Below are 17680 nucleotides of genomic sequence, written 5' to 3'. Positions count from 1 at the left end.
TTCTCTTTTTGACCAACTGCCCTCTTTAAACATAATTGCCAAAACCCCATTTAAATTCTGTCCCTCTTGGCATCGTAATTTCCGTGGAAAGACACCCATCGCGTGTGCAACCACTGTCTTTCGAGGGATCACGCCAAAAAGCACTGTAAATCTTGTCAGCTTTTCCAGCCGAAAACCCTAAAAGATCGGCGGACGAAACGCTGGGCCACTCGCGCTATGCAAGCCAAGGCTTCCATAGACGTGATGGAAGACTCCAGCGAGGGCAGTTATGGAGTCATGAGTGATGCCGAAGGCGCTCAGGGTCCATCCGGGCCCAAAGTGCAGGGCCCCTACCACGAGAAGCAGGCCGGTGGTCCTATGATGGAGAAGAAATCAGCAGCCACGGCACACGCAAGCACAAACACGCTAAAGACATACCCCACGGGCCGACTCTCGAAGACACCGTCGAGCGTCGAGGCCCATGCGATGACCGGGGATAAAGCCTCTGGTTCATCACTGTCCCCTGGGCCATCGCGCACCCTTTCGCCCATTGACCGCTCCTGAAAACCGAAAGAAAAGGTTGCTATAAAAAATCTCTCCTTTCGCGAGCCAAAGAACAGGCATTGAAAGGCATCACAGCATCTCCTAAAAAAAAGCCCTGAGGGGCGTGGCTTGGAGCGCCATCGATGTGGTCGCTCCTCTGAGGCCGCCCGTGGGATGTCCGACGCCGCCGTCGAAATCTGGCGGTTCTAGGCGGGGTTTCGTGTCGCTAATGCCATCTACAGCGACCGGAACCGACATGGCATAACCTGGCTAAACATCGTCTTCGACCGTGGCGGCGTTCTACTAGAAATTTGAAGCTGAACTTCTCTCCCGTACCCGACGGACGAAACTAAGATGGCCGCCGTACCGGGGCTCGGCAGCACGCTCCGCACCTGTCGGTAGCGGGACCTTGGGAGGCAGAAGAGCCGGAGAGGGGGAGCGGTACCTAATATAGAACCCCCTGATTTCGGTTGGGCAGCCTGGACCCCTTCTGGGTTGCTACCGAGAGCAGGTCCCCACTCCTCTCCCTACTTTGCAGATCAAGTCGGGACCACTGTGGCCATCTTGGATCAGCCCTACCGAAGTCCTTCCCCCCGTTCCACCCTTCCTGGGGCGCCCCTGCCCACCCATCTTCTCCAGCTGCCATCTCCCACCGTCCTGGGCTTTGCCGCTAGTCTCCCGACTGGAACTGTTTGGCGTGGGCAACATGTCGAGAAAAACAAAAGTGAGCAAAGGCACGGATATCTCCGCCATGTTTACGGCTACAGAGAAACCCAAGAAACAGGAACCTCCCAAACTGACCCCACAGAAGCAACAAGAGGACAGGGGCGAGCTTGCCACTAAAGGAGACCTAATAGCCTTCATGGCGGACATCAAATCCGAGTTCCGCGCTTGCCTCTCGGAACTCGCCACCAAAGTTGACCAAACAGATCAGAGAGTCACAGAACTCGAGCAGAGGTTTGGAGAGATCGAAGATCATGCCCAGGAGCACACCACCGCTCTGGGGGAAATGCAAAAATCGATCGATTCCCTGCATCACAAATGCGAGATCATGGGCCCTCATTACAACTGAGGTGCTAAGTGCACCAACTTTACCACCATGGTGTAAACTACGTTTACACCATGGTGGATGGCGGATTTACCGCCCCATTACAAGGTGAGTGGGGCGGTAAATCCCCATTTCCCCTTCCCCATTCCCATTTTTGCCCCATAGGGCATAATGGGAGTGGGGAAGGCGCTAATTACGGCACCGTAAATTACGGTGCCGTAATTAGCACCAAGGTGCCTTAGCACCATGGAACTTAACGCCTGCAAAAAGCAGGCGTTAAGGTGGGAATCAGGCGTTAAGGGTTAACGGTGGCGTTAACCCTTAACGCCTGAGTTGTAATGAGGGCCATGGAATTTAAACAGGAAGATCTCGAAAATAGGGCCAGACGCAATAATCTCCGCATCCGGGGCATTCCATCCTCCGTCCCAGATAACAAGCTAGCGGACTACGTGGCAAACTTCTTCGAGGCTCTACTTCCAGATCTGGACAAATCTCGGCTCATATTGGACCGCACCCACAGGCTTCGCCAGCGCCGCGGGACAGATTCGGACCCTATTCCAGACGTGATCACTAGGGTCCACTTCCTTACAACGAAAGAAGCGATATCAGCGATCAGCCGCCAAGGTGAAGAGATCACTTTCCAGTGCACCCCTCTTCAAATTTACCAGGACCTTTCGGCACTCACACTCCAGAAAAGAAGAGTACTTCGGCCTCTGACATTATTCCTCCAGGAGCAACAGATCCGTTACAGATTGCTGTTCCCGACAGCTCTTCAATTCACATATAATGGCACCCTACGCCGAATCAGCCACCTGGAAGACGCGGAGAAAATATTGCACTCGACCGCTCCCCGGGACCCTCCCACGCCACTCTCAGAGGGGACTGAGAACCCTGGTCCGCCTCCCTCCCCCAAAGCTAAACGCACGCCTTGGTCGTCGATACAACGAAACAACAAGAAATGATGAACGTGGACGCCTCCACGGTCCCAGGCTCCGTCAATGAGCTAGCCGGGACACAGATATGCTCGTCTGAATCAGAACCCGCTACCTACATGCCAACCTCTTTTAAGTACATGACGGCGGCGGGGCATTCTCATGGCTCATACCCACCCCAAGGATACTTTCCTCTTCTGTTCCTTGGGAACCCACAATATGGGACAATTGGCCCTGTTGGCCTTAGGTATGACCGTACTAACAAAGTCGGTCTACCGCCTTGTTAAAGTTGAGATCCCCCGTTGGGATTTCGTGTTAAAACCTCAAGCGCAGAATGATTTTGTGAGTGCTTCCGTCAGTCATGGCAGTTGAACCTCCACCCCATGACCCCCCCCCCCTAACGCAGGGAACGGAGAGTGAGCCCCCAGAGGACTTTCAGTCGCTTCGGATCCTCTCCCTGAATGTTAATGGCTTGAATTCTCCTAACAAGCGAAAGACAATTCTATTAAAACTCCGCAACGAGGAGGCTGCGATTGCCATGCTTCAAGAGACCCATCTGTTGCCCGCTGATGTATCCGCCTTCGGTCTCGGCTATTTCCGCTTCAATTCTTTGCCTCTGGCACAAGCAAAAAAGGAGGCACAGCGATTCTCTTCAGGAAAGACTTGAACCCACAGATTTTGGAAACAAAGACATGCCCAGAAGGCCGATTTATAGCGATCAAATGTCTCCTGTTGGGAGACCTGTACACCCTCGTTTCAGTATACGCCCCCAACTCTGGACAATCACATTTTTATGACGCCCTGGGCACATCGCTCGCCAACTTCATGGAGGGCCAAACGATCGTCGGTGGGGACTTCAACGGGGTCCCTGACCCCACTAAAGACCGATCACACCCCCCGACCCTCAGCCTCCTTCGTCTTTTTAGGACCCTGGAGATAATAGACTCATGGCGGGTGTTTCACCCTGATGATAAGGACTTCTCCTTTTACTCGTATGTCCACCGCACCTTCTCGAGGATTGACCTATTCCTGATTTCACCTCACACGTTCCCTTCAGTTAAGAAGGTCACTATCGGCACAAGAGCGATCTCCGACCACGCTCCAGTGCTCCTGGAGCTTCGGGTTCAGAACCCTGACCCCACCACCCCGTGCAAATGGATGCTATACGACACAATCCTCAACGACATGGCCACCAGAGACAAGATCGCAACGGAAATAAACAACTTCTTTGTGGAAAACCTGGCCTCAGACACCTCATTAGCAAACAACTGGGACGCCATGAAGGCAGTAATCAGGGGCTCCCTGATAGCCCAGGGTGCGGCCTACCATCGAGATAGACGACGAACCCGGACAGCCCTGGAGTTCGAATTGAGAGAGGCCGAGGCACTCCACAAGGAGAAAGGCTGGTCCCCCAGAACACAAGGGGCCATTCGCACGGCGCGGAAAAGGCTGGAAGCCCATTACGCGGAACAAACCGCCCAACTAATGGCGAAGGTCAAACAGTCGTATTATGCGAAGGGCAACAAAGCGAACAGGTTCCTGGTGGCCAAATTAGCCAAGCAAAGACGCAGCATCGCGATCATGGGCCTGCGAGACACCAACGGGGTCATACTATACTCAGAACCCGAGAAGCAACGCCTCGCAATTGAGCACTTGGCCCAAACCGTGAAGGCAACCCCACGAAACCCAGCACAACAGAAGGAATACCTTCGGCAGGCAGAGGTGCCCCAGCTCTCCGACGCAATGAGAGATGAACTGGAGGAGCCCATCACGGGGGAGGAAATTGAGGACGCCATCAAATCTCTCAAATCACGGGCCCCTGGCCCGGATGGCTTCTCAACCAGGTTTTACAAACTATTCAGGTCGCAACTGACCCCCCATCTCACCACCCTATTCAACTCCTTCAGGGAAACGAGGGAGGTGACCCCATCGATGCAGGAATCGACCACCATCCTTCTGCCTAAACCTGGAAAAGACCCAAGAAGCATAACTTCTTATAGACCCATCGCACTCTTGAACATAGATGCGAACATTTACTCGAACATTTTGGCGACCCGCTTGAATCGCATCCTGCCGAATATCATTCATCCAGACCAGGCTGGGTTCATCCGGCACCGGACCGCAGGCGATAATATCCGGAGAACCCTGAACCTGGTGGACCTCGCCTCCCGGAACTCCCAAAAACTAATCTTGGTGGCCCTCGATGCAGCTAAGGCGTTTGATAGGGTGGATTGGACGTTTATGGGACACACTTTAGGGGCCTTCGGCTTCGGACCGGCGTTCCGAACGATGGTGCTGGCCAACTATGATCGACCTACAACAAGCCTGAGGATCAACGGCTACTTCTCGGATCCAATCCCCTTGTCATGCGGGACTTGGCAGGGCTGTCCGCTGTCGCCCTTGCTTTTTGCACTCACCATGGAGCCCTTCGCACAAAAAATTAGGCGGAATGACCAAATCAAGGGCATAACAAGCGGCCCTTCACATCATAAACTTGCCCTGTATGCGGATGACATTTTACTTACGATCTCGGAGGCCCCCTCATCGCTTGAACATGCGATTCGCGAAATCACCAGCTATGGCGAAGTCTCGGGCCTCACCATAAACTTCGATAAATCTTCCGCCTTGGGCATTGGCCTCACCCCAGCAGAGCGAGAGCCGCTGACTAGGATGTGCCCGATAATATGGGAAAGGAGCGCCATCCCCTATTTGGGGGTTTACATTCCGGCGGATCCAAAAGAGACGTACAAATCCAATTTTCCCCGATTTCTCAAGGAACTGGAGGGCGATTTGAAGCGATGGGGGACCCAGGAGATTTCGCTGCTTGGACGCATCACGGCATGCAAGATGAACCTTCTCCCGAGATTTCTATACATATGCGCCTCACTGCCAGTGGCAATCCCCACTCCGATTCTCCGAGGGATCCAGAGGAAAATGCTGAACTTTATCTGGAGAGGTAAGAAAGCGAGAATCCCTCTTAGAACTATGTTGGGGAGCCCCAAACTGGGGGGACTGGGGGTTCCAGACCTTCAGGCCTACAGAGTGGCAGCCCAACTGGCCCGGGTCCAGGCCTGGCAAAATACGACAGACCGCCCGAGATGGGTGGAGCTGGAACAGTCGCGGACCCCCCTGCCTCTGCGGTTTCTGCCACATATCCCGCCCCCCCTCAGGTCCCATGGGGGAGAGCTCCTGCTGTCGACCAAACACACCCTTAGCACTTGGGACTGGGCGCTGAAACGAAAGGGAGTGCCAAGAGGACTGAGCCCACGATCCCCGGTCTTTCTCAACCCAATGTTCGCACCGGGCATGCATCCCCGCAATTTCCAAAATTGGACCAAAGGTGGGCTAGAAACCATAGACAGCTGTATACAGGGGAGAAACCGCTCACATTCGCCCAATGTAAGGAGAAGTTCCAACTTCGGGAATGTGACAGATTTACTTATATCCAACTACGCCACTGGTGCTCACACCCCCAAACCTTGCAAGCAGCGACCCGTCCTCCCACTGCCCTGGAACTCACCCTAGGAGACCTCCCGACTCGCGGCAGCGTATCCACCCTCTACAGACGCTTCTTAAGCGACTTCCTAACCACAAGAACCCGATGTATGGCCCAATGGGAAGCGGACCTGGGACACCCGATAGAGGATCAAACCTGGGTGGACATATGGATCCGAACACATACCGCATCCACCTGCATCACCAACAGAGAATGCGCATACAAAATCATGCTGCGATGGTACTATTCGCCCCTCAGACTCCACCATATGAACCCCCAGATAGACCACGCTTGCTGGAGAGGATGCGGCCTCCCTGGCTCTTTCTTCCATATGTGGTGGGACTGCCCGAAGATCCGACCGTTCTGGAAAGCTTGTCTAGAGTCTATTTCGCTGATTACCGGAACAATGATTCCCTTGAAACCGGAGCCGATCCTGTTAGGAGCTCCAATTCCCGGGATCTACCCGCGCTCCGGAGCCAGAGCGAAACTATTGACTCACTGCCTACTGGCAGGGAAAACGGTGGTGGCCCGAACCTGGAAATCCCCGGAAGGCCCCCACATTGCTCAATGGTGGACCAAAGTATGGGACATTCTGATAGCGGAGAAGGTAACGGCAGCACGAGCGGGGATGCTACACCGCTTTCAGAACATCTGGGCCCCAGTCCTGGAATTCGACCAGCGCTTCCCCGCCCTGACCTATAGGCCCGCCAGAGCCCTCTGGATCTTGACGAACCAGGCGAGCCCAGAGGGAGACTCCTGACCGCTGAGACTCCGGCCAGACCGCCTGGGCGGGAGGAACCCGCTCGCAGAGCTTGTGGGACTGATAATCCAGGGAGGAGGACAGAGAGAGAAGACACAGGGGGAGTCTAAAGACTGGGGGTCAACTTGCTGAGATAACCCTTGCATGTAATGTCTGTATTTATCATTCTGCCTTGATTTAAAATAAACAAAATTATATAAAAAAAAAAAAAGCCCTGAAAATACAAGCGCTAATTCAAAAACATGTTCACGCCTCTCTTCTAAAGGCAAGATCGCCGAAAAAAACCAACATTTCGATTCCATTAACTCCTGAGGCCACCTAGACAGAGTCTTGCACTCCCTTAGACCCCCTCTCTGGGCCTATGCGCCATAAAGACAGCATTCCCACAAAAACCACCCCTACTAAAGATGTCACCCATTTCCAGGGCCCTGTCATCTCGGGCTTCCCACCAGAATGTCGTTTTACTCCAGAACAATTTAACAACATTTTAGGGAGAATGTCTTGTTTCGTGGACTATATGGACAGACACCCAGATCAATTAACAGTACTCGCAGCCAGGGCCTCTCCCTGCCAAAGAATCTCACCTTGAGCCACAACCCGGCACCTCTGCTGTAGGCACTCCGGCCTCAGCACTCCAAGACCTCACTCAGTATCAAGACCCATTGCAAGACTCATAATGACCAAGCAGGGTCCCAGGGGGATCTCTATAGCCAGGATCAAGACCAGTACTACGATAATGACGATGACGACATTTATATAGTACAGCCCAGACCATCGGGACCAGCCGGTTGCAGACTCACCAGTTGACAATCAACTACAGTATAACAAATTGTTACTAAAGGCGGCACAAAATTTCAACATTGACACTGAGGAGACACAAGTCGATAAGGACTTTGTGGAAAACATCCTGGGGGACAAAAAGGCAGCCACACAATTCAGACCTCTCTTACAGTCAATCCAGAGACGTATTCAACCATCCCTCATAACCCCTAATCTTACAAGGCCGGTCAACCCATGAATAGAAAAACTGTTCAGGCCTGCACCCAATTACCCCCTGCACATTAAGGGCCAGCTCAAACCAGATTCGCTGGTAGTTCCCACAAACAGAAAGAGGGCAGGCACTCCCCTGGCGTTGGAAGAAGCCCCGCCAGACAAGGAGAGTAAAAAGATGTACACGTTTGGGAGAAAAGTAGCCTCCTCTGCAGCGTACCAGACAAGAATTGCTAACAAGACAACCTTGTGGACTTGTTACGGCTGCCACAAATGGGACGAGCTGGAACAACAACTACAGGCCGTCCCAGAACCACTAAAAGCCCAACTGCTTAAGACTGTTTCATAAGGCAAACAAATCTAAAGCTGCATCCTGAAAAACAACCTTGATGTCGCGGACAGCGCAGGATGCATCATAGCCGAAGGGACGCTCATTAAGTGGCATGCTTGTCTTAGGCAATCAGGGTTTAAGCTAGAGACCCAAGCAACCCCCCTGAACATGCCAGTAGAAGCAAATGTCATAATCGGTAAGGCCGTATATGACGCCCTAAAGAGTGCCAAGGATGAGTATGACACTCTTAAGTACCTAGGGCAGCTGACTAACAGACCTTATTCCCAACGGGGTTCCACAGACTCGAAGAGATTTCGGGGACATAGCGGTCAAGGTTCCTCGGGCTACTCTCAGTAAGGACAACAGTCCTCGTCCTGGAACCAGTCTCAAGGCCAAGGTTCCTCATCCAGCTTTCACAGGTGGAATAAAAGAGCCAGAGGTAGAGGCAGAACCTCACATGGGAGAGGCTCAGGCCCTCCCAAACAATGACACGCTGTTTCAAGTCCCCTCCCATGCAACTCCAGTAGGAGGGCGAATCACTCAATTCACCCACGCATGGGAGAGGATAACATCGGACAAATGGGTGTTGTCCACGTGGCAGATGGGTACTGCATCAAGTTGCTTCAGAAACCACCTTACCGCCCGCCAAGACAGAAGAAACTAACAGCAGAAGAAACAGCCAAGCTGCTGGAGGAAAAAAAGGCACTGCTCTAAAAGGATGCAATAGAAATCGTCCCGGCGAACCAGGTAAAGAAGGGTATCTATTTAACATACTTCCTTGTGCCAAAGCAAGGCCTTACCATGAGCCCAGTACTAGATCTGCACCCCGCAAACAAATAAGTCAAACCACAGAAGTTTCATATGACCATGCTTCAGGAGGTGATTGCACTCCTGAAATGGGGAGAACACATGGCGACATTGGACATGAAAGATGCATAATTTCATATTTCAATGCACCCTGCGCACAGAAAATACCTGTGTTTCAAGATGGCGGGAGTAAACTACCAGTTCAAAGTACTCCCATTCGAGATCGCCTCAGCACCAAGAGTGTTCACCAAGGTGCTTGCAGTAACGGCAGCACACCTGCGCAGAAAGTTCATCCCAGTATACTCTTATCTGGACGACTTACTGATCACCAGGGAATCTCCTCAAATTTGCAGGTTAAATACGCAATAAACTATAGACCTTCTTTTTAATCTGGGTTTCTCCATCAACGAGAAAAAATCAAGTCTATTCCAGCCAAACAAAACGATTTCTGGGGGCTGTCCTAGAATCAAAAGAAGAGCTTGCATTCCCATCGAGCGAGAGAGTACGAAATATGCTGCTGCAGGTACATCAATACAAGGTTGGTTGCCAGATGCAATGCGCTTGCTAGGGATGATGGGCTCTTGCATTTATTTAGTTCCTCATGCGCGCGTGCTCATGCGTCCAATGCAGGAATGGCTAGCGAAACAGTGGTCTCAGGCAAGCGGACAGTGGGACGATCTAGTGGTGGTTTCACTAGCCCTGGTTCAGGCTCTTCGCTGGTGGTCCAAGAACAACCTGTTAAAAGGAAAGCCTTTTCGTGCTCCACCAGCCCAAGCAATCCTAACTACAGACGCCTCACTCACCACCACACAGCCGACGGAGTGTGAACACCCGCTACTGCCCAAAGACATATCAACGTCCTGGAACTCTTGGCAGTCCTGCAAGCTCTTCAGGCTTTTCAGCAACATCTCCAGGGTCAGATAGTGCAGGTCCTCACAGACAGCACCATGTCCATGTTCTGTCTGAACCAGCAGGGAGGCACACTCTCTACGTCTGTCCAAACTATCCCAGAAGATATGGAGGTGGGCACTCACGCGGAACTAGTTTCTAACATCCCAACATGTTCCAGAGGAACTCAATTCTCTGGCAGACACGTTAAGCAGACACCCTCTACCAGAAGAACATGAGTGGCAACTCGACAGAGGTATCCTAGACGGAATATTCTCACTATGGGTTACCGCCCACTAGACTTGTTCGCCGCAAAGCTAAACGCTCAATGCCCAGACTACACATCTAGGTTTACCCAGCCAGGGTCCAAGGGCAATGCCCTGTGGATGAACTGATCAGGGACATTTTCTTACGCTTTTCCCCCTGACACCACTCCTGACCAGGATCGTGGACAAGATGCACCAGGAAAAAGTAACCCTAATCCTTGTTACTCCTATGTGGGCAAGACAGCCTTGGTTTCCACATCTGCTCAAACTAGCGATGTGTGACCCTATCAATCTCCCGTGCCCGTACAACAGGTTGACACAACACAACGGGGCATCCCTCCACCCACGCCCACAATCAATGAACTTGGCAGCTTGACTCCTGAAGTCATAGAGTTTGGCCACTTAAACCTTCCACAAATGTGTATGGATATTTATTTATTTATTAAAAGTGTTTATATCCGCGCGACACAAGCCCATGGGCCTCAGGGCGCGCACACAAAATGACCACATGGCAAACAGCCGAAAACAAACAGTATTTAATAGTGGTGCGAGAGGGAAAATACCAGGGGCAGATTCAGGGGCGCGAGACAGTACCAGATCCAGAAGAAAGCAACTCATACGGACAAAGTCTAATCTGGAGGCAGATTAAAGAGATACGTCTAACTCTTTTTTAAACTTGACAGTTAACTCAACAGCTCTCAAGTTTGGAGGAAGCAGGTTCCACAGGTGTGGGCCTTGCACACTTAAGCTATGGCTTAAAGAGGCACGAAAACCCAACACCAGGCACTGTTATTTTGATAAGTGGAAAAGATTTGTGATATGGGGCACATCACAATCACTAAACCCATTAGAATCTTCTCCAGCTAACATTCTACACTACATGCTTAACTTACAAGACTCCACCCTGGCGGCCCTATCGGCTTACACCACTTCACAGAACAGGGTGTCCTGGTGGAAAGTTCCTGTCATCAAGGCATTCTTCATGGAAGGGGTAAAGAGACTATACCCCCAATTTCCAATCCCTCCTCCCCCCCAGGTTGGGGTCTCAATGTTGTGCTCTCCAAGCTCATGGGGCCACCATTCAAGCCTATGCACAAGGCCAGTCTTAAGCATCTTACCTGTAAAACTGCATTCCTGATAGCTATCACCTCCATAAAACAAATCAGTGAGCTACAGGCTTTATTTGTACAAGACCCCTTTTTCATCATACACAAGGACAAGGGTGTCCTCCGAACACGTCCTAGGTTTTCACCTAAGTTCCTTTCAAAGTTCCATGTAAACCAGACCATAGAACGTCCCACCTTCTTTCAGAATCCATCAAACTCGGTCAAAAGAAGCCTCCATACGCTTGATGAACGGAGGGTGGTCTTGTACTATGTGAACAAAACAAAACCCCTAAGGAAAACAGGCCCACTCTTTGTTTCTGTAGTGCCTGGTAGAGAAGGCGATCACATATCAAAGGGCACCATCTCCAGATGGATAGTCCAATGCATACAACTCTGCTATTCCCTATCCAAAAAGGTTCTACCTTTTACCCCAAGGGCATACTCTACCAGAGGTACAGGGGCTAGTTTAGCTTTCATTGCAAATGTCCCTCTAGACGCCATCTGCAAAGCTGCTACATGGAGTTCCATCCATACGTTCACACAACATTACTGCATTGACACACATTTTAATGCAGATTCAGAGGTGAGACAAGCCGTTCTAAAACATCTCTTTGCCGCTGTAGCTTCTAACTTCCCTCCTCCTTCTCCAGATACTGCTCGCTAATCTATGCAGAGCATGTGATCTAAGCAGATCCACAAGCTCCAGAAGGGATACATTACTCATCGTAATAGTATTTCTAGTGCTTGTATCTGCTTAGATTCACATGCGCCCACACTCCCTCCCCTACTGCAGTTGAAGGGCATAGATGTTTTCTGTTTCTGCTTTACAACATCTGTACTCACGCTAAACTTCATGCAACCTCATGTCAGAAACAAACAATCTGAGGGACCTAGACACATGAAGGACCATGGGTACAGTACACATCACACTAGGAATAGTATTAATAATTGCGCCCTGTCGTCCATTTTCGAGCTTCAAAAACATATCTTGTAATACTCTGCGACTTCCACTAGATGTTGGACTATGCAGAGCATGTGAACCTAAGCAGATACAAGCACCAGAAATACGATTACGGTGAGTAATGCATCATAATATATATATATATATATATATATATATATATATATATATATATATATATATATATACATATACACACACACAAAACAGCTGAAGACACATCCATGGGGATGACAAAGAAGTAAATATCTTAAGGGATACACCATGAAAAGTGTATTTTTGAGTATTTTTTATGATATGGAGAGTATTCTATGTGACAAAACCAAACAGATCACAACTATTCATCAGTTAACCTCTTTGAGCAGATCATGATACATTATTTTTCATACATTTAAGTATTACTGAAAACTGAGTGTATATGAACACTCTTTTGACCACTTTACAGAGCGATCATTATCTTCTTGGTACATCAGTGACGCATGTTTCTTTGTCTTGTTGATATTGCCACCTGGGGTTGCTGTTTGGAGTGCATTACTATCTCTGTAGACTGTTTTAGTACTAATATGAAGAAGCAATAACCAGAATTCAAATGTATTCCAACAGGTGATGATGGAACCATGAACAGACAAAGTAAAGCTCCAGACCCTATATTTATAGGAAAATTTAAACCGTGTAAAACATTTAACACAAATGGGATGGTGGTACAGACACCTGAAAAGGATTCCGATTCCAGATGCCAGTTGTGGCCACAAAATAATCAGGATATGGATGTCAAGAAATCTGTTCAATGGGAAAGTAGCTTCATAAACCCAGAGCATGAACCTTTACAGCATGAAACTGCCACAGTAGATAGAGAAAATGCATATGCTGAGTGTCAAAATAATGTGAGCAACACAATTCTGAGTGCATGCCTTCCACAGACAGAGCAAGCACATACTCCATACATGTGTACTGAATATGAACAGCGCTTCAGTCAGGAGGAGGAGGGTATGAGATTTGACAGACCTCCCACAGAGGCAAGACCGCATGCATGTACCGACTGTGACAAAAGCTTCAGTCGAAAGGGGGATCTTAATCGGCACCGGACAATACATACAGGCGAAAAACCATACACATGCACTGACTGCCACAAAAGATTCAACAGGAAATACAATCTCAATGAACACAAAAGAATACACACTGAAGAACGAAGATATCAAGAAAGAATAATCCAAAGTTCACAATCGGAGAGCCCAGAGGGCTGGACACAGTAAACTGGGAGTCTCGAAGTAGAAAGAAACACATCTTCCAATAGTTAAGAAAAATAATATCCTAGTGCCCTACAACAGAAAGGTTTGGTATTAACCCTTGTGTACATACAGACATTTAACCAACTTGGGGGCGTCTTTACTTAGAAAAGAAGAGGGAGATCTCTTACCAAAAAATACAGCATAATTCAGTGATGCTAAGAAGTTTGACATCAACCAATTGACAACTAGAACAAAGCCTATGATCTTAAATCATGTTATACAACAACTGTCTAGCCCAATGTTGAAGAGGTTTAACCTGGCTCTCGAAAGGATCACTCTAGAAGTCAACCTTGTTTTCTATGCATTTATATCTTCTTTAACTTTTATACTTCAGTTGTTCAATGCTGATTGTTTTCTCTGAAGAAGAAATGAACACATGACTTCATATCTTTTGACAATCAGTGTTGTTACCCGTGTTGGAAATGTTTTCGATCTAGTTCGAACTTTCAGGTGTGGTTAGTTCAGTGGGTAAATCTAATCGGACCCATGATAACTGTTGATTCGATTACTTGTGCTCTGATTCTGTATTTAACGGCATACTTTGCTTTAATAATTTGTTTCTGCTGTGGCAGTTCTGTAACTATGCCCACACCTCTGCTATAACAACTATTTGAAGAGGAATCCTAGTAATGTGGATACGGAGAATGCACTGGTAGCCGGAGGGTGCTTACATGTGTATGAATAAATTGTTTCTGATTGGTGATACTTATTTCTGGTTGATTTAGCATGCACCATGTTGCCTCCATGTGTCTACTTGCGTGTTAAGCTGTGCTTCACTGTTAACGCTAGGAATATTTGCCTTACAAATCGTGTTTCTCCACATGGTATGCCCATCCTCATTCATATTCTTGAGTCACCTTTTTGAGGGTCAAGAGGATACTTGAACCACCATTTAAAGACACAAAATTCAAAATAAAACACAATCTTTTCATTTGTTTAACACTTTATAGATGCAATAGCCTGCCAGACAAAAAGAGGATGTGCCCATTAATGGTCAATTTTCTTATTCTTCATTCTGCACAATTCCTGGCACCCTTCACCCATCCCTTGCTGTGCTGCCATGTTTTCAGTCACTGCACTCACCTTCTTCTCACATCCCTTTCCATCCACCCCACCACCCACTTTCACCACTCCCTGTCTGGTGAGGTCCCCCACTGCCTTTTAATCTGTGCTGCTTCACGGCTGGCACCTAAGCCAATGTCCAAAAGTGGTGCCAAACCACACATGCGCACTGTACCTGTGCCATTTGTTGCTCCACACCAACATGCCGACTGCATCACTATGGCAACATAGCCCTTCTCTGCATCAAACACGTCTCCTATAGCTCACTTTTGCCAGGCTACCGCACCCCTGTAAGATGCAAAAAACAAAATCGGCTACAGGCCTCAACTGTGCTGCGGGTCCACTCAGCCCAAGTGATATCTTTCAAGTAAATCAATATGGTATGTAGCTGTGTCATGACAGTGGCATGCGTTTGATATGCTCCGTGCTACAAGGGCAACAAGGGTCTTTACCATGCCATGTGAGAAGAACGGAAAAGAACTGCACGGCCGTGAGACGCAAGGTAAGTGTGTGTGCACAGGATGGGGCTGTGTGTAGGTGGCGGGTCGGAGGTGTGTAGGGGGTGAGACGGGACTTGTAGGGGTACTCAATGGCCGTGCGGAAAAAGAGGAAAAAGCAGAGAGGTGCTCAAGATGAAGGTAAGTGCCATCTGATGTGGGGTTGGAGGGGGGAACAAGGTGTGAAAGCCACCTTCGTGGAAGCTTGAGGCAGGGGGAGGAGATTGGAGTGGCAGCCCAGGGGGGAGGGAGGGGAATTTATTGCATTTACTGTCCTTTAAAGACCTGAACATTAAATATAAGCCATGCCATGAAATAGTATCACCATGTCTAACTAGAACATAATGCCGCATCGGATCTTAAAGGATTGAGATGCTAAGAAATATCTAAATGAATGCTCCCCTTGGAGGTAAAGATCCAAGTCAATGTCATTTGGTGATGGGGCTCCATGGGGCCTTTCTGCAGATATTGGTCCAGGACAGTCTATGGGCAGGAAGGACATTATTCACGTTCAGGCCAGGAGAGCGAGGCAGCATCAGGCTCTTGTCTGTTGTTCACCTGCATCTTTAATGATACTTCTGAAGTCCCAATGAGGAGGATCACAGTCAGTTTCATATAATAACTATATCCTACTCCAACTCAATTAGGTTTCTCAACATATTTATTTATTTTTACATTTGTTAAGGGCACTTAGCCCAGGGGCATCTAGTCACTGGTTACAGAAGCATGGTGGTTACAGATCATTTCTTATGTTGTTTATGTTTACAGTGGATATCTTAGGTTACATTGGTACAATGGTCGTACGGAGGGTCATGGGATACATGAGAACACAATGGGATGCAAATTCAAAGGTAAAGTTATACAGTTATGCGAGAGTAACTAGTTCCCTAGTGTTGAGGTCTTTCCGGAATGACCAGCGGGATGGGTCTTATCTCAACTCTAGAGGCATGGCATCCCAGTGTTTAGCTGCGACCACTCGGAAGCTGCTGCCTTCCACTTTTTGTCGCTTGAAGCGGGGGATGTCCAGGCAGAAGGAGTAGGCTCTGGTGGGTCTAGTGGACTGGGTCTTGGTGACTTGGCCCAACAGATAGCTGGGGGTGCTCTTTACCAGGCATTTGTGAGTAAGGGATAAGACTTTAAATATTATGTGCTCCCGTACCGGGAGCCAGTGGATTTTGCGTCTAGCTGAATCAATATGATCCCTTCTAGGAATGTTGAGTGCTGCTCTTATTGCATTATTTTGAATAGTTTCGAGTTTTTAATATTTGTGCTATCTGAGCCTGCAAATAGAGCGTTGCAGTAGTCGATCCTAGATAGTATTAACGCTGGCAAGTGTAACGCAGTTAGCAGTAGTCAACAACGGTCTGCTGGCATTGATCAATTTGGCGGTGTCGACTGCTGCCGATGCAATAGCATTGACCTGCCTATTCATGGTGAGTGAGGAGTCTAGGTACATTCCTAGTGTTTTAACCTCTTTGGAGGTGGTAATGGTATTGCCATCAGTGATGAAGGCTTTGTAGTCGTTAGATAGGTTGTTAATCTGAGAGTGGTGGCCAATGAGGAGAATTTCAGTTTTATCGTCATTCAGGCAGAGCTCATTATGACCCATCCAGGCATGTATGGTTAAGTAGATTTCGTTTAGGATGTTAGAGTCATGGATGTGATTGCCCGTGATGGGCAGGAGTATATGAGTAATATCTGCATAGTTGTAGATGACTCCTAATTTGTCGAATAGGTCAAACCAATGGCTTGGTAAAGACATTGTAGAGGGTGGGGGAGACAGAGGACCCTTGTTGGACTCTGCAGGTGACTGGGGCAGGGGGCGCAGCCGCTGTGGTAGAGAATACCCCCATGGTGCAGTGAGATGAGAAGGATTCAACCAATTTTATGGCATGGTCCGAGAACTGGGTGTCTGAGGCTAGGTGTCTGCACAGTATTATATGGTAGACCAGGTCAAAGGCTGCAGACAGATCTAGTAGAAGTGTGGCCATAATGCCTGTGTCTTTTACCGTGTCGATTTGTATTTTTATGTCCAAGTGGGCGGTTTCCGTGCCATGGCCTGGGCGGATGCCAGGTTGTATGAGGCCTAGGAGATTGTGTGTTTCCAGGAATGTTTGTATTTGCATGTAAGCTATTCTGTCCAGTATTTTAAGGAACATTAAAAATATTTTAACATATGCTGAGGAAACATATGTTATCATATATGTAACAACTAGTTTTTTTTATTATTGATTTGGTTGAATTAGATCAGCCTTTCAAATAATGAGTGTATACATATTAGAAAAAGATGATAAAAGATTTTTACAATTTTGAAAAATCAGATGAAAAAGACAGTAAAAAAGAACGTTTACAATTAGGATACAATGATCTGCGCTTTGAATTCTAAAGCACCATGATATATATGAAGCACATCTTAAAACGCTAAAATCAGAAAATGTAAAATGTACATGTATTAATTAAGATTCAACGCAATGAGTAAGTTAATTACCGCAATGCTAATTGACGTGTAATTAGTAGAAAAAATGTGATCCCAAAGTTTCTCCATGTTTAAGATTTTAAAGTGTTTCTCAGATTAAAAACTCGCTTTTCTTTAAGCTTTGGACATTCTACAATCAAATGTTTCAATGACTGCCTGAGTCAGTATTTTGCAAAATCGGCATGTGTTTTCAACTTTGTCAATAGCTTTTCGTCTTGCCAGAATGTCCTTCGTCAAACACAAATTAAA

The 17680-nt window shown here is 48.2% G+C and overlaps 1 protein-coding gene across 1 annotated transcript in view; it reads left to right on the top strand.

The window, feature by feature from the left end:
- The window catches only part of LOC138583278 (zinc finger protein 282-like), a 176327-nt gene extending 162226 nt beyond the window's left edge, over positions 1-14101 (top strand). The window contains exon 7 of the mRNA XM_069655378.1: positions 12711-14101. Coding sequence (XP_069511479.1) covers positions 12711-13360 — 650 coding nt within the window. The 3' untranslated portion in view covers positions 13361-14101. The remainder of the gene's footprint in view (positions 1-12710) is intronic.
- The last annotated feature ends 3579 nt before the right edge of the window (positions 14102-17680 follow it).

This window comes from Ambystoma mexicanum, chromosome 3q (genome assembly GCF_040938575.1).
Source record: "Ambystoma mexicanum isolate Mex_15411 chromosome 3q, UKY_AmexF1_1, whole genome shotgun sequence".
NCBI lineage: Eukaryota > Metazoa > Chordata > Amphibia > Caudata > Ambystomatidae > Ambystoma > Ambystoma mexicanum.
Note: the sequence above shows the minus strand (reverse complement) of the source record. Positions and strands in the feature narration are given on the sequence as shown.